Source organism: Ricinus communis, chromosome 6, assembly GCF_019578655.1.
Source record: "Ricinus communis isolate WT05 ecotype wild-type chromosome 6, ASM1957865v1, whole genome shotgun sequence".
NCBI classification, from domain to species: domain Eukaryota; kingdom Viridiplantae; phylum Streptophyta; class Magnoliopsida; order Malpighiales; family Euphorbiaceae; genus Ricinus; species Ricinus communis.
The window spans coordinates 20,245,848-20,263,812 of NC_063261.1; the positions used below are offsets into that span (position 1 = coordinate 20,245,848).

At 32.5% G+C, this 17,965-nt stretch overlaps 4 protein-coding genes across 4 annotated transcripts; 2 read left to right on the plus strand and 2 right to left on the minus strand.

Moving 5' to 3' along the window:
* The first annotated feature begins 101 nt into the window (after window positions 1-101).
* Window positions 102-2,547, plus strand: LOC112534790 (disease resistance protein RPV1). Its single transcript, XM_048375645.1, has 2 exons — window positions 102-1,366; window positions 1,511-2,547. The coding sequence occupies exon 2, from the start codon at window positions 1,683-1,685 to the stop codon at window positions 2,235-2,237; it is 555 nt and encodes a 184-aa protein (XP_048231602.1). The 5' UTR covers window positions 102-1,366; window positions 1,511-1,682; the 3' UTR covers window positions 2,238-2,547.
* A 755-nt stretch (window positions 2,548-3,302) lies between these two features.
* On the plus strand, window positions 3,303-8,018 carry LOC8288154 (disease resistance protein RPV1). The gene is made up of 5 exons (XM_002518669.4): window positions 3,303-4,128; window positions 4,763-5,858; window positions 5,998-6,330; window positions 6,449-7,375; window positions 7,466-8,018. The coding sequence occupies exons 1-5, from the start codon at window positions 3,614-3,616 to the stop codon at window positions 7,883-7,885; spliced, it is 3,291 nt and encodes a 1,096-aa protein (XP_002518715.2). The 5' UTR covers window positions 3,303-3,613; the 3' UTR covers window positions 7,886-8,018.
* Window positions 8,019-9,958: 1,940 nt separating this feature from the next.
* LOC8288155 (protein IRX15-LIKE) lies at window positions 9,959-11,595 on the minus strand. The gene has a single exon (XM_002518670.4). The coding sequence runs from the start codon at window positions 11,101-11,103 to the stop codon at window positions 10,135-10,137; it is 969 nt and encodes a 322-aa protein (XP_002518716.1). The 5' UTR covers window positions 11,104-11,595; the 3' UTR covers window positions 9,959-10,134.
* Window positions 11,596-15,409: 3,814 nt separating this feature from the next.
* LOC8288156 (scopoletin glucosyltransferase) lies at window positions 15,410-17,270 on the minus strand. The gene has a single exon (XM_002518671.4). It carries the CDS (start codon window positions 17,094-17,096, stop codon window positions 15,654-15,656), a length of 1,443 nt encoding a protein of 480 aa, XP_002518717.2. The 5' UTR covers window positions 17,097-17,270; the 3' UTR covers window positions 15,410-15,653.
* Between the last annotated feature and the right edge of the window lie 695 nt (window positions 17,271-17,965).

Genomic DNA, 17,965 nt, shown 5'->3' on the forward strand with positions numbered 1-17,965 from the left:
GAATTTTTAAATCATGCTCTTTTTTTTTATTTATTATAAAAAATATGTGCAAAGATTAGACATTGGAGTTACTTTCTAATTCATTCTTATTTTGTAAAAATCCTTTAAAATTACATTCACTCTTTTTAAATTTAAAGAAGGAAAACATTTTATTATGTTTTTTCTTTAAAATTCATATCCTGACTTCTTATTCATTATTTCTAATTTTATTAATAAAAATTAATTAAAAAATAAAATAAAAATAAAAATTATTATTGAAATAGACACATTCTAAAATAAATTAAAATATAAAAAATATAAAAAATATAAAAAGCATAGTCGGAGATATAACTGTAAAGTGTGTTAGACAGTCTAAGTTTGATAATGATGGATTTTCCAATTCTCCGCTTTCGATTCGTTGATTAACATGCTCTCCAAGAATTTTCTTGGAAGGTGGGAATAAAGGTTCCACTAATATTTTCCCAACTTATTCTCTCTTTTTTTAATTCCTGTGAAATATTGTAGATTTACTTTTTCAGCATGACTAAATACCGTACTAATTGACTTACTCAGTCGTGATGTTTCCCTTGGAGCTTTCTTCTGTAGTACAGCACAATCGAGAAATTAACAGGATAGTCGATAGGAAAATGAGCAAAAGAATTCGCCACTCCTTGGAAACTTGGTGGAAAAGGAGCAAACAAACTAAATTTGCCTCTATATATTTAAGCACAACCACTTCATCATGTTCCATCATCAATACAGTAAAATCCTTTCTATCACTACGGAATTTTCTTCTCCTTCTGCTTCTGCTTCTTCCAGTTCCACTACCTCTCAAGAAAAATATGACGTTTTTCTTAGTTTCAGAGGTGAAGACACTCGTCATAACTTTACAAGCCACCTCAATACTGCATTGAATGGGAAGAAAAAATTTCCAACCTTCATTGGTAAAGAGCTTGAGAGAGGAAAAGAAATTTCACTGTCACTTTTGAAAGCCATTGAAGAGTCTAAGATTCAGTGGTTATTATCTCACAAGACTATCCTTCTTCCAAATGGTGCTTGGAGGAACTCGTAAAGATTCTTGAATGCATGAAAGACAGAGGACAGAGGTCATACCAGTGTTTTACCGGGTTGATCCATCACATTTTCGTAATCAAACTGGTGGCTTTAAAGATGTGTTTGCACGAATTAAGAATCTTCGTCGGTGAGCAAAGAAAAGGTGCAGAGCTGGAGGGCTGCCTTAGGAGGTTGGTAATTTATCTGGCTGGCATTCAACGGGCACCAGATTAATTTCTTTCAATCAGTGCTTTAAGCAGAATTCTGTGCATTGTTTTGGAAAAATCTCGAAGAAGATTGATAGTCAAGTACACTTTTGAGTTACATATAAAAGGTAAAGAAGGACTAGTATCTTATCTCCTAAATTTCTAAGGTCCAGCAGGTTGGAAATGATTCTAAATTTCAAAGATTTCGGGTATATGGGTCATCTTAATTAAGAAAAATTTTCTATAAAATATTTGTTCTTCATGTTTATCAGGCCTGAAGCTGAAGTCATCAAGGAAATAATAGAGGTTATTATGAAGAAATTGAACCAAATATCTCCAAATTACTACTCTTGAGGTTTGGTCGGACTGGAATCCAGGGTTCAAGAAATTGAATCTCTATTATGTCTGAGATCATCAAGTGTTAGAAAAGTTGGGATATGGGGCATGGGTGGTCTTGGTAAGAGCACTCTTGCCAGAGCTATCTATGACCGAATTGCTCCTCAATTTGAAAGTTGTTGCTTTCTTTCAAATGCAAGAGAGCAACTGCAAAGATATACACTAGCTCAATTACAAAACCAACTTTTCTCAACTCTGTTAGAGGAACAAAGCACTCTTTATTTACGGCTGTCGTTTATAAAGGATAGGCTTCGTCGTAAGAGAGTTCTTATTGTTATCGACGATGCAGATAATTCAACAAAATTGCAAGAGCTATTAATAGACAGCGAGTCTGATTATGTTGGTTCAGGAAGTCGAATTATCATAACAAGTAGGGATAAGCAAGTTCTCAAGATTACTTTTGTAGATGAAATTAGTGAAATGGAGGCATTAAACGAGTATAAAGCTCTTCATCTCTTTAGCTTGAAGGCTTTTAAGCAAGAAAATCCCCCAAGTGATCATCGTATGTTGCAAGTAGAAAGGGTGATAAAATATGCAAAAGGCAATCCATTAGCTGTTACAGTTTTGGGTTCTGCATTGTTTGGTAAAAGTGAAAAAGATTGAGAAAGTGCATTGGAAAGATTAGAAAGAATCCCTAATAAGAAAATCGATGATGTTTTGAGAACAAGTTATGATGGACTAGATTCTGAACAGCAAAGTATATTTCTTGTTTCTTCGGAGGACAAGATCGAAATTTTGTAAACAAAATTTTGGATGGCTATTATGTTTCTGCACATATTGTTATAAGCACTCTAATTGACAGGTTTCTGCAGATATTGTTATAGTTACTCTCATGGTTAGGAATGGCAACAGCCGAAACCAGAGTAGAAGCACATTCTCCATCAATAAATTAGTTGTTTATATTTTAATTAATAATATGTAAATTAAAAATATAAGAATACACATACTTAGAAAAATACTAAATAAATTTGAACTTGAAAAACATTCATCAAACTGAGTAAAAAAAATGCGAATTTACATATTATAATAAACCGATTCTATGAATTTTATATTTAAAAATTATTAATAATTTAGCACACATAAAGTAACAGAGTACTTAAATAAATATAAAATCCGACAAGTTTAAACACACCGGAAAAAGTTCAATTAAACTGTAAAAGTTATTTGTGTATAGATATGAGGCTATTTTATAGTTTCTCATTCAATTTTGATGAATCATTTTCAATCTGTGCAATAATTAAAAAAAATTAAAAATTTTGAATTAATTTACTATTATTAACCATTTTTTTACTAAAATATATTTAGTAAATTTTTTAACTGAAAGTACAGTAATCCAAATATTATGTACTTGCCAACTATGCATAATTTTTGTGATTTAAACAACAAATTTGTTTTGGAATTTAAAAGTTTTGTTCAGTAATTTGCAATTTAAAGTGAAATTAATATTAAAGGCATTAAAGTAATTTACCACAATACAAAGGAAAGTGTATACTCTCCAGTCTCCGGTAAGATGGACGGGACCCAGTGAGTTAAGAAATCAAGGAATCCCTCCCTGCCCCACTGAGGAACAAATCTCCGCAGGAACTGGGATTCGCCAGGCCATTACCAAGTTTAATCATAGTATCCATGGATTCCCCTCATAATAATGATAATAAGTCACGCCATGGATTGTTTAGCTTCCAAAGCTCCCACTACTGATTCCTTCTAAATTGCTTCTTTTCTATTGGAAATGTGAACACTCTCTTACGTATTTGAGAGCATAGTGCCCCTTTTACTTTCCAAGTTCTTTAACCCTCATCTTCATCTTCTTCAAAATGGGAATAATTTATTAATCCACATTCCACTTCTTTTTCCTTGGATTCCTTAATTTATTGTATTAGGAAGCTTTGTAGGAAAATGAGTAAGAAAATTCGCCTCTCTTTCTTGGAGACTTGGTGAAGAAGGAGACTTCATGTTTACAGTACAATCCTTTCATCACTATGAATTTTTTTTCTTCTTCTGCTTCTGCTTCTGCTTCTTCCTCTTCCAATTCCACTACCTCCCAAGAAAAATATGATATTTTCCTTAGCTTCAGAGGTGAAGACACTCGTTATAACTTTACGAGCCACCTCCATGCTGCATTGAATGGAAAGAGAATTCCAACCTTCATTGATGACGATCTTGAGAGAGGAAAAGAAATTTCACCATCACTTTTGAAAGCCATTGAAGAGTCTAAAATCTCAGTGGTTATTATCTCACAAGACTATCCTTCTTCCAAATGGTGCTTGGAGGAACTTGTAAAGATTCTTGAATGCATGAAAAACAGAGGACAGATGGTTATCCCAGTTTTTTACAGGGTTGATCCATCCCACGTTCGCAATCAAACAGGCAGTTTTGAAGATGTGTTTGCCCGGCATGAAGAATCCTTGTCGGTGAGCAAAGAAAAGGTGCAGAGCTGGAGGGCTGCCTTAAAGGAAGTTGCTAATTTATCCGGCTGGCATTCAACGAGCACCAGGTTAGTTTCTTCCACTCTGTGCTAAATTATCACAGGTACTCTAGCATCTCTATATTTCCAGGCCCAAATTCGTTAAAAAGAAAAAGAAAGAAAAGAATACAAAATGGATCAATCCGGCACCAAAAATATGCTCAAAAATATTACATGACGCTATAATTAAGCCCACTGCAAAAATCAAAGTAAACAAAAACAAAACTGTGGGAGTATAAACCACCGTTTCTTGTTAAGAACTGGAATTCCTTCATATTATAAAACAACATAGTGTTATCACCAGGTTAGTTTCTCTCGATCTGTGCTTTAAGCAGAATTCTGTGCATTTTTTTGTGAAAATCTAAAAGAATATTGATAGTCAAGGACACTTTGTGTTACATAATGTTAACAAAAGACTAGCATCTTATCTCGAAAATGATAAATAAAAACTTCTAAAAAGTTTACCTCTTAAATTGTACTTTCTTATCAAACAAGGGTTGAAGTTTCTAAAATTTTATAAAATCCTAAAAAGTCTTTCAAGAAACTTCCTAAATTTCTAAGCTGCAGTAGGTTTGAAATGATTCAAAATATCAAAGATTTCGTATATGGGTCATCTTAATTAAGAAATATTTTCTATAACATATTTGTTCTTCATGTTTATCAGGCCGGAAGCTGAAGCCGTTAAGGAAATAATAGAGGTTATTGTGAAGAAATTGAACCAAATGTCCCCAAATTGCTACTCTAGAGGTTTGGTCGGAATGGAGTCTAGGATTCAAGAAATTGAATCTCTATTATGTCTGAGATCATCAAATGTTAGGATAGTTGGGATATGGGGCATGGGTGGTCTTGGTAAGACCACTCTTGCTAGAGCTATATATGATCGAATCGCTCCTCAATTTGAAATTTGTTACTTTCTTTCAAATGCAAGGGAGCAATTGCAAAGATGTACACTATCTGAATTACAAAACCAACTTTTCTCAACACTGTTAGAGGAACAAAGCACTCTTAATCTACAGCGGTCGTTTATAAAGGATCGGCTTTGTCGTAAGAAAGTTCTTATTGTTATCGATGATGCAGATGATTCAACACAATTGCAAGAGCTATTGTTAGAGAGTGAGCCTGATTATTTTGGTTCAAGAAGTCGAATTATCATAACAAGTAGGGATAAGCAAGTACTCAGGAATATTGCTAGAGATAAGATTTATGCAATGCAGAAATTGAAAAAGCATGAAGCTCTTCAACTCTTTAGCTTGAAGGCTTTTAAGCAAGACAATCCCACATGTCGTCATTGTAGGTTGCAAGCAGAAAGGGTGGTAAAATATGCAAAAGGCAATCCATTGGCTCTTACAGTTTTGGGTTCTGCATTGTTTGGTAAACGTGAAAAAGATTGGAAAAGTGCACTGGAAAGATTAGAAAGAAACCCTAACAAGAAAATCGATGATGTTCTGAGAATAAGTTATGATGGACTAGATTCTGAAGAGCGAAGCATATTTCTTGATATTGCTTGTTTCTTCCGAGGACAAGATGGAGATTTTGTAACCAAAACATTGGATGGCTATTATGGTTCTGCACATAGTGTTATAAGCACTCTAATTGACAGGTCTGTCATTATGCTTTCTTCTGACTCTAGCAAGTTAGACTTGCATGATCTGCTTCAAGAGATGGGCCGAAAAATAGTTTTTGAAGAATCTAAGAATCCTGAAAACCGTAGCAGGTTGTGGACTCCTGAAGATGTCTGCTATGTCTTGAATGAAAACAGGGTGAAGAGCATGAATTCTTTTTTCCCATGAGATAGGCATTAACATATTTCCCTTTATTTAATTGTAGAGAGGTTTTCTAATTTGTGATATATTTGTATTAATATGTTATGAAAATTAATATTCTACGATTGACAATTAGGGAACTGAAGCAATTGAAGGCATATCATTGGATAAGTCAAAGGCAACATCAGAGATTCGCTTGAAGCCTGACGCGTTCTCAAGGATGTGTCGTCTTAGATTTCTGAAATTCTACAAGTCACCAGGAGATTTCTACAGGTCACCAGGAGACAGACATAGTAAAGATAAACTGCAGATTTCTCGTGATGGTCTTCAATCTCTTCCCAATGAATTGAGGCATCTCTATTGGATTGATTTCCCGATGAAATCCTTACCACCGAGTTTCAATCCAGAAAATCTGGTTGTGCTTCACCTACGTAATAGCAAAGTTAAAAAGCTTTGGACAGGAACACAGGCAAGAATTTTCCATTTATATATGCTAGAACCTTATATAATTGCGCCCTTTTCTTAAAATGTTCCATGCTTGAAGTGGCAATTATTTTAGTTCTGATCTTTTCTTTGGCGCGTCACAGAATCTCGTGAAGTTAAAAGAGATTGACCTTTCGGGATCCAAATACTTGATTGGAATTCCAGACTTGTCAAAGGCCATATACATTGAGAAAATCGATCTTTCAGATTGTGACAGTTTAGAGGAGGTTCACTCGTCCATACAATATCTTAACAAACTAGAATTCCTAAATCTCTGGCATTGCAATAAACTCAGAAGACTTCCAAGAAGAATTGATTCGAAAGTTCTAAAAGTTCTAAAACTAGGCAGCACAAGAGTGAAAAGATGTCCAGAGTTTCAAGGAAATCAGCTGGAAGATGTATTCCTATATTGTCCTGCAATAAAGAATGTGACATTAACAGTCTTATCCATCTTAAATTCTTCAAGACTTGTTCATTTATTTGTTTATCGTTGCAGGAGACTCTCGATTCTACCAAGCAGCTTTTATAAATTGAAATCTCTCAAGTCACTTGATTTACTGCATTGTTCAAAACTTGAGAGCTTCCCGGAGATCTTGGAGCCCATGTATAATATATTCAAAATAGACATGAGCTATTGCAGAAATCTAAAGAGCTTTCCTAACAGCATCAGTAATTTGATATCTTTGACATATCTTAATTTAGCAGGAACTGCTATTAAACAGATGCCATCATCCATTGAACATCTGAGTCAGCTAGACTTTTTGGACCTCAAGGACTGTAAATATCTTGATAGCCTTCCAGTCTCTATTCGTGAACTTCCTCAACTGGAAGAAATGTACTTAACTTCCTGCGAGAGTCTCCATTCCTTACCGGAGCTGCCATCATCTTTAAAGAAACTACGTGCAGAAAATTGCAAATCACTGGAGAGGGTAACCTCCTACAAAAATCTTGGAGAGGCAACATTTGCAAACTGCTTGAGATTGGACCAAAAGTCTTTCCAGATAACTGATCTCCGTGTTCCAGAATGTATTGTAAGACAGAATTCTTGAGTCCTTGATTATGTATTTAATTACTCTCTTTTACTCCTCTAGCATTAATTGGTTGAAATTCTTGTGTTACAGTATAAAGAACGTTATTTGCTTTATCCGGGAAGTGAAGTTCCAGGATGCTTCAGTAGTCAAAGTATGGGATCTTCAGTCACCATGCAGTCTTCCTTAAATGAGAAGCTGTTCAAAGCCGCTGCTTTCTGCGTTGTCTTTGAATTTAAGAAATCGTCAGACTGCGTTTTTGAAGTTCGGTACAGAGAGGACAACCCTGAAGGTAGAATTCGGAGTGGATTCCCATATTCTGAGACTCCCATTTTGACCAACACGGATCATGTGCTAATATGGTGGGACGAATGCATAGACCTCAACAATATTTCAGGCGTCGTGCATTCATTTGATTTCTATCCCGTTACGCATCCAAAGACTGGCCAGAAAGAAATTGTAAAACATTGCAAGGTGAAAAGATGTGGCTTACATATGTTACCTCGGACTTAAGTTAACAATGCATCTCCTGTTGTATCTCTTATCTATTTGTATATGAATTTTCATATCAAAGTTTGGATTGTGAAGTTTTTAGAAGCTGAATTGTTTCATATATACCAATCCATCACCTGGTTTTCCTTTTTCATTGGGCTAATCGTTCAAATTTAAAATGTTTAAATATAATTTCAGCCGATTCTGTCTTTGAGACTTCACTCATACAGAGTAAAGAAAAAAAAAAAACTCTTCAAAGATTAAGGGGTCAATTTCGTGCGTAGTCTCTAAATCTAGGATTTATTATTATTATTGTACCTAGATATTAATTTATACCATTAATTTTTATATTTTAATTTAGTTGTAGGTATAATTGTTTTTAACTAAGTTTGATGTAAATTTCATACAAATTATTACTATACCATTAAAAATATATTGATACAAGTTTGACATTTTTTTATAAATTTTAAAGAAATATATTATACTGTGTGATATAGTAATAATTTCTCTTAAAAACTGTAGCATTACTGGAATCGAAATACATAAATTTTTATGATACAAATATAATTTTAAGAATTATAAAAAGAAAGTGCTTAAATAAAATACAACTGCAATTAAATCAAACCGAACCAAACTAAATTTAAACTAATTAAGACTTGATTAGTTTATTATTAAGTCTACTAATTTTCTATAATTTTCGTTTTATATCTCGTGAGACTAAATCAACTTAATTATTCACTTCGTTTAGAAAAGTTAAATACTTATTATAATAAGTAAATCATATTTAAGAAAATTATTCTGATAAATTTGCTAAAGATAAATATAAGAGAAAATATACTTAGATTCAAGTATCAAGTTAATTATTAATACTCCAATTTATAAATTAGTTCATCATTAAATAAATAAATCAGCTCACGAGTCCATTGGGATATGGTTTTTGTTGGTTTAAGTTATTTTATATTATTAAATGAGTCTCCTCAGATAATTTCTGATAAAAAGAAAAACACTCCAAAGAGAGGATCGGCATATCCAACCAAGGCGAGCTTTTAAAGAATTGGGTCCTATTTTAATGCACACAAAGAAAAAATTAAGAAAAATAATAAATAAAAGGAAAAAACAATGGCCACCTTACATTAAGTATCCAAATAAAAATTGAAAAATTTAAATTTTTTAATTAATTTTACTATTTTTAAATATATTCTGAATAAATTATTTAACATATTTGTAAATTTTTAGTAATTTATATAATAATTTAAATATGGATAAACTAATTTATTTACAATTTTTAAAATTCAGACAAAAAGATTTATATTTAAATTCTTAAAAAAATTATATCCTGCTATTTTATAGTTAAAAAATAAAAATTAATTATAGATATTAATATTTATGTTAATAAATAAAGAGAATTTTAAGATATTTAATTATAAATTAACACTTAAAAGCAAAAGGAGAATCCATTTCTAAATAGAGCAAAATAAATGATGCATTAAAATTAGATGAAAGGGAATATAAAATTAAAAGTTCCAAATAACCAATAAAGCCTTTTATCTCACTCGTTTACCTCACCGACACATTTCCAATTTCCCGCGCTGGCTTTGTGGCTTAACGACCGCTTTTGTCACGTGCATCACGTGACCGTACAAAAACAAATTTAAAAGAAAAAGGAAAAAACCAAAGAGTGGAGTTATGGTCTCTCAGAAACCTCAGTCCTTTCTTTCGCTGGCGTATTATCTGTCATCACCGATCCCACTAAATTCCATCCGTGTCCTTATCTGGACGCGCTTCTAAACCAATCACACCGCGCGTTAGAAATTCTCAAAAGCATCGCGCGTACATGTTAGAATTCTTAAAGTTAATCGACATAGAGAAGTGCTAAAGCTACATGGCTGTCCTGTCTCGCACACCTCAGTCTTCACCGACACAATTTTTATTGTCTTTTTTTCCTTGAGGAATGTAATAAAGTGTGAAAAACATCTTATCAGATAAACCCATTGGATTAAGTCAAAATTAAGTGCTTCATTTTGAATATTCAAGTCTTTGTTTCAAAACTTTTCCCTCTTTTTCTCAGCAAACAAACAGGATTTATACGACACATTTTGGAAGCAAAAATTTATGTTTCATCATTGACTTGGAGGATGACACCTTTTGACATTTTTTGAACCTATTAAATTACATTTCTCTATTTTGATATATATAATAATCTTTTAAAATTAAAAAAAAAAAGCAAAAGAAAATAATGTAATTATACAAGCAATCACCAACCCATTACTTCAATCATCATCAGCATCATCTCCTGATGATAAAGATGCAATCTTTGATGTTGATAATGGCGACGACGATATTGATTTTGAATTTTCACAGAACTCAAAGCTGTTGCCTTCCATCTTTTCAACGACGAAATGTCCCAAGGAATCAACAGTCTCCACTAAATTTTCGTCACATAAGAACTCGTCGCTAAAAGTTCTCTCAACTTCTCTATCATACTCGTGAACAAAAACATGCGTCGTCTTATCTCCACCTCTCTTGCTCCTCGCCATTACAGAGGCTGTAAATATTGGCGACATCCTTCCTGGTGCCGCCGCGAAATACCCACGTGGACCGTCGATTAGAATCACATCCCAAGCAACTTCATAGATATGATTTGGCATGTCGTTTATACCTAGCTTGCAATCTGAGAAGAGTAAATTCTGTACTGGTTTGCACTCATCTTTGACTTGTGCTTGTGCTACTGATAAAAGATCATTCATTTCGCTTACTTTGGTCGTGTACTGTATGTCATAAGCTTCGATTTCTGGGTGAATCTTTTCAAAATTCGACACATAATACTCACTTTCATCAAGAAAGATTGTACGGCCATGGAAATTAAGTGATTTCCACAAAAGGGTTTCATGGGTTAAGCCAAAAACTAGGAAATTGCAAGGAGGGGAGCAGTGGTGGAGAGTGGAGGCGATGGTGGAGAGCTCAGCGGATGACATGTGTGGAGTGGTGGTGTTGGAAGTCGAAGCATAGTGGAGTAAGGCTGTAGTGACAGAGAGTGGGAGAGAAGTGGTGGAAGTGGAGGAGGAAGTGGTGGTGGTGACGGTGGGGATGGTGGAGGAGAAAAGAGCGAGAGTGAAAGCTAATGTAAAGAAAGTAACTATAAAGAGTAACCAAAAACGATGATGGGAAGGAGTTTTATGGATTGATGAAGGGTGAAGGAGAATGAGTTTTGCGTTGGTGTTGTTATTGTTGTTCTTCATTTTCTTGAAATTAAAGAAAGAAAGAAACTAATGTATTGAGTTCTTGAATCTTGAAGTGTTGTGAAAATGAAAATGAGGATTCTTTCTTGGGTTGGATATTTTCTGTTTGTTTCTTTTGGTAGTTGCAAAGTGGAAGAGAAAGAGGAATCTACGGAAGAGATTGAGAGGTGAGGTGCTATGCAATGCGAATTCCAAGGAGAGTGAGAGGCGAGAGGGACGGCTGTTGGGGTAATATAGAATGGAATGTGGGGCATACAAGATTGGAGTTTTTTTCATTTTTTCCCTTTTTCATTTTGAAGAGAGAGGTTTTGCTACTTTGCTTGAAAGAGTCATGAAATTTCCTTTATATCTCTACCTATTACCCTCATCATTATTATTACTATTATTATTATTATTAGTTGTTAATATAGGTAGGTAGCTTGCTTCAATTCAACTAAAATTATAACATGGAATGGAATAGATAACATGGGAAAGTCACCAATAAGTAGGATTTTGATCCACAACTTTAACTTATCTTATGCAGATGTGCACTTAGACATGGCATTGATTTGGTTTCTATGAACAAAAAGTGACAATTTTGATAGTGAATAATAGTATTTTTTGGTGTATATATACTTAAAGTTAGTCTAACTAATCCGTACCGGATTAGAACATTGCATATGATAAAGTGAATTATAGTATTTAATATTTTTACTACCCAATTAGAAATTTAAAATATCTGCCTCTATTCAATATAAGAACTTAAAGGAAAGTTCATACTTAGTAAGAGATTCTATAATTGGAGTTACTTGAAAGCTATTTTAGAAAGGATCTTCACACAATTCATGTCTTCAAGTGTATAATTGACATGGTACCTTCTGTGGTTATTGTATTCTTTTGTTTTTACTTTATTTCTATACATTTTTTTTCATATTTTTATAAAATTACTGATTTTTAAATTTAGAAAAGCGTCGGTCGGTCATAGATTTTAAAATAAAAATAATTATATATTTGTATTTATTATAGAAGATGAAAGTTTATTTAGTATGAAAAGAGAATTTGAATTCAATATTTTTCAAAATTTCCATGAAACAGAGAAAAAAAAATTTAAAAATAAAAAACAGCCAAGTAAATGAATATGATCATTGTCACAAAAAATTATGAATGTATTCATTTATGCATTAAGTAGAGGATAGTTGGCCTTGGGCTCTGTATCCTGTAGAAGCAGTAATGGATTGGTGGGTCAACCAGGTAAATGGAGACTCAGAACTAATTGAACAGAAAAAATCTGAAAATTAAATTAAAAAATAATAATTATAAAGAAAAAAAAGAGAAAAGGAAAAGACAGGCCACCAGAAAATCAGTACGGCATTGCTTAGAGCCTCGAGCAGATCAGACTCCACATACTTAGCTGTCTTCGCCTGAGTTTTCATGTACGAAATATGAATAGATTTATGGGTCCTTAAATGAAAGATACTTGGAATATCACAGAAAATCCATGAGCTTAATAAATTATTATTTTTCTTTTAAAAGAAGAAATTAAATTCATGGTTCACAATTTTGCCATAAACTATAAGATGGTGGAGTCAGGGGACATGATTGGTAAGAATTAACTCTTCCCAGATGAGCAAATACTTAATCTGATTTCTGTTGGGGATGCAAAGAAGTTCAAACATATCAAATTAGATCGCAGAAGAATTATTAAAACAGAACTATCAGGGAAAATAGTCTCACTGGTATTCTTATTTGTGAAAAGATAAAGAGTTTTGAGTTTGGTACCCCTGATCTAGTAAGCCTGGTGTTTTTTCTCTCTTCTCCTGTCTCTATTTCTGGAAATTGGAAAAATCAAGTCATTAGTAGTTGGTGATGGGAAGTAGCAGAAAGTCTTGACAGGATACAAAGGTAGTAAAACATTCCGCATTTCTCGGAAATTTCAGTTATGGTAGTTACTGTGCAAGTCAGCCATTGCACATTGGCAGGCATCAATCACCAACGTTTTAGTCACTTGTAATAAGAAATGCTGCCTTTTTCTCTTCTATCTCACTCAACTTACAGCTTCATTTTCAAATTTTAATTTTAATGTTGCCTGCCAATGTTTTTCACTTCACAGGGTGTATTTATATTGTTTTTCTTTCTTTAACAAAAAGTTCATTCTAAGAATTTTATGTAGGAATGAAATTTAACATAATATCAAATTATATTATCAGAAAAAACACATTAATATTAAATATTTTAATTATTACATAGATTTATTTGCAATAAGATTATTAGAGTTAGTTTAATAGAAACAATAGGTTGTTTCTATAGAAATTACATAGATTTTACTTTATTACTTTATTTTTTATTTAATGTGATATCTTATTTTCGTCATAACAACAACAATAATAATAATAAATTGTAAAAATAAATTCATAAAGGGAGTGAATAAAGAAAGTAACTATTATAATTTGTTATTCCAATATGTAAAAGTGTGTAAAAGAAAAAAGAGAGTACATGAAGCATTACTCATAAGGGAGATAATGTGTGATAATTGATATTTTGATTATGTAAAATTATTTATTCAAACTCTATAAAGAAAAAGTAGGATAAAAGCTACATTCATTAGAATTAAACGATAGAGGACAAGTTATTTTTTTATTAAATAATTGTCTGAATATTTAGAGAGAAGAAAAAATTAAATAATTTATTGTAATTAATAAATGTATTTTTCAAAAATCACAAACTATTGGTCTCAAAAAATTTGAAAAGCTCATTGAGTAGCAGCTTTTGCTAAAGCTTGGTAGTTAGAAGTAATGATTGCCTTCTTCTTTTCTGTTAAATATAAGACATACCTTTTCTCAAACACTATGTTCTTTATTCTAAAATAAAGCTACAAATGATGCTAATTTGAGGTGGACAAGAATGTTAAAGAATGGGTTGGCATCTCTTGCTTAGTTAATTGCAAAATAATGTTGATTATGTTTTGGAAAATCCAATTCTTTATTTGTTGTTGTCATATCCTGCCAAACCCATGATAATGTTAGGAAAATATGATAGGCATGTGTTTAATTTCAAATTTGATTTCTGTTATAATGATTGAGAAAGACATTTGAGTTTTAAGATTTGGTTTGAAGTGATAATTTTTATTCCTTGTAAGCATGTGATTCAATTTTTTTGGCATGTTTCTCTCAGCATCTTAGGAGGTTCAAAATCCAAATTGTACTGTGATTAATAAGAGATCATATTTTAATAATTTTTCATATATATATATATATATATATATATATATATATATATATATAAATTATAGAAAAATGAAAATATTTAGTTCACAATCATGGAGCATCTGACATTACTTGAGCTAGATTTAGTTTATTCAATTCAAAATCTATAAGATCATTGCTTCCATGTAGTTTGGTAATTAGATAAAACGATATAAAGTATATGTGGTTTATTTATTATTGAATAATATTTTTTTCTCTTTAAATTTTATATTATATTATGAAAATTTATTATTTTTATTCGTAAAATAAATTAGTTGAATGTAAAATGAATAAATAATTATTTCTTCAATTATATTAATATAGCTCTTTTCATTTATAATTTAACAATTTACGCGTCGAAGGTGAGCTCGTTTTTATAGTTAGAACTAGAAATGAATACATTTGGTAATTGAATTGTCTTATTTGTATAGATTGCTAGAATCATCATATAACTTTGTCATGACTGGACTGAGACTACATTTTTACGTACTTGCTTAAAGTATCTAAAGGAATAAAAAAATATATATAAATGAGATAGCAATGGTATTTTCTAGCTTAATCAAGGTTTAGAGTTTGAACTTTAAGTATGCTAAAACTGTTGAGAAATTATTTTACCATCCGTAGAGATTCTACTTGACATGCTCTAAATTAACTTTATACATGTATAAAAAAAAAAGTATTTAAAGGAAAGGTCTCCAAAGGAAATACTTTTTAAAACAAAGTTGGCCTATTCTTTTAAGTTGTGACTTCTCAACTTATGTTTAGGCTAAAGGCAAAGCCAAATAAAAGGCCAACTTTTTAAGTGCAACACCTTCTCCACAACTCAATCAAAGCCCATCTCAAACGAACCCACCGAAACCAGAAGGAAGTTTGGACAGACCATAGAAACACCATCACTGTTGCTTGATAACTATGTTTACGTGGGCTTCCATCTAAAAAATAGTGTCCTTAGAATAAGCCTTAGTCTTTGTAACATTGTTTTTCTAATTTATCAGCGCCGCGCTGAATTATACGATGAGAGGTAATTATATTTTTCATGTTCTTTTTTCTAATTTATCGGGGGTGAACTATATGACAAGTTTCACTATAAAAAGTAATCGATTTATATTAATAATAGCATATGCATTAGGAGTTTTGGACTTTTTTCAATTCTCATAGCATATAATATCAAGATAGGTTGCAAGGCAGACAAGCCAGAGAAAATCAATATGACAATTTCTGCTATGAAAATCTAATTGGCAATACAGTGGTACTAAACTATTAATACCATAACCAAATTATCCATGTATTGCTTACATACTAATTATCAATATATAACAATGGTAAACCTCAACTGTGATAAGATTTCAATTCTTGAATTAAAGCACCAAGATCATTATAAGATGAGCCACCAACTTCAATGGCCCTTGTAGCCATTTCCCCAACCTTCTTTGCTCTGCTTCTAATTTTCACTGCTTTCTCACCTACCATTACCTCCTTCACTGCCTTCTCTATCTTTCCACTCTCCACAAAGTCCCCTACCAACCTAACCCATTTTTCAGCACCAACACTAACTCCAATCCCCAAAACATCAGTAATCAACTTCTCATTGAAAAACTGATCAGCAAAAATAGGCCATGTTACCATTGGCAAACCAGCACTCACACCTTCTAAAGTAGAATTCCACCCACAATGAGTCACAAACCCACCAACTGCTTCATGCTCAAGAATCAAAATTTGAGGTGCCCATCCTCTTATAATCAGTCCTTCTCCTTCTATTCTTTTCTCATATCCATCAGGCAACCATTTCTCTTCTTCATTCTTCTCTCTTCTCACAACCCAGATAAAGTTTTGCCCTGACGCTTCAAGCCCTAAAGCAATCTCAAGTAACTGAGGATCAGAGAACTTTGCGACAGTACCAAAGCACACATAAAGAACTGAATTGGGTTTCTTTGAATCAAGCCATTTAATACACTCATGCTCACTGATGCTTGCTTCTTTACCTCTTTGAGACTTTTCTTCCAGATTCCTATTGCAAAGTGAAACTGGCCCTATATGCCAAGCTCTTCTACCTAAAACATTCCTGTAATAATCAACATAACCAGATTCCAACTCATAAAAACTATTAACAATCATTCCAAAGCTTCTTTTCTCTGCCTCTTTAGCACTTGCAAGCAATTTTGTAAAAACATTTGGTTGGTCTACTGTTAAGGTATCAGGAAGCTGCAATCTCGAGAACTTAATAGGATCAGGAAATCCAGGCAAAATGAACTTCTCCGTATCAGAAGATACTTTCTTGTAAAGCTGATGTTCTTCAAGATTTTCCAAACAACACATGGAAAAGAAACTAGTGCCATAAAAGATTAATCTCGGAATGCCATACTTTGATGCTACTTCTGCTGTCCATGGAAAGAATATATCTGATACTAACCCTTGTGGATGCAGTTCTTGCAAAACTTGCTCCAAAGGTTCTCGAAGTAAAGAAAGCGCATCAAAGAATTTGCTATGAGTCTCTTTATCAGATACTGAATCAAGATTTTCAAGACCTTCAGGTAATCCAGCTTCTTTGGCAGGGAATTTAATGATCTTGAAGCTGATTTGGGTTGATGAATCTTGGGTTGTTTGGAATGATCTGTTCAAGCGAGGTGCGTTTCCAGGTGTAGTGACAATGGTGATTTTGACGCCTCTTGATGCGAAGAGTCTTGCTATGTCTAATAGTGGAAGCATGTGACCCTGAGCCATTAGAGGGAAGAGAAGGATGTGAAGTTGATGGTTATTAGAATCAAAAGCCATGATTTGAAAAGTTAGAGAGAACTGTAGAGTGGTGTTTTGAAGTCTAGATTTCTGAGAACAGAGAGTGATCAGCTGAAGTTGCCATAAATGATGAATCTGATGTAGCCTTCGTATTACAGGCAAGTGGATTCGGGTGTATTATTATAGTGTTTCTTTATCTTGCTTTTTCCTTATGCTTTGAATTGAGTGGTTAGTGGTTTGACAGATAGTTTGGACTAGTTGTGCCATCCATGTCAAAATTAATTCTTTCCATGGACTACCAGAAACAGACAAGAAAATATCCATGGAGTTTAAAAAAAGAAAAAAAATTCTGTCTGTTTAAATTACTTTTTTCCCCTCTTTTTACTAGCTTTTTTAAAAAAAAAAAATCCAAATAATAATGTTTAATTGTATTAGTCTGATTCTAATTTATCTAAAAGAAATTGGTATAATCTATAGTTTGTAAGTAAATTTTAGAATTCTTTTTTTTTATTTTTTTCCCTTTACATACATTTGGACTTAATAATTGTGTTTGAACATATAAGAGTTAAACTTCTAGAACTAGTAGCTAACTATCCTAACTAAGTATTATTGACAAACTTAATATTAAATACAAAAGATGAATAAACTATTTTATTGAAATATTTATGTGTGTAGAAACACAAAAATACAAGGGTATATATGTACATAAGGACCTAAGTAATATTAGAAAAAGAAATTAAAATAAAATTCTATTAGTGTATTACATAAATTATTATCCTATGATTATGTTATCAATCTCTGGCATCAAACTAATTGGGATCACAATAATTTTTTGAATCCTCTTATGTTGTTCCTACTAATTTATAATTAATAATTAAAATTGGTTATCCAATAAATAAGTATCAACA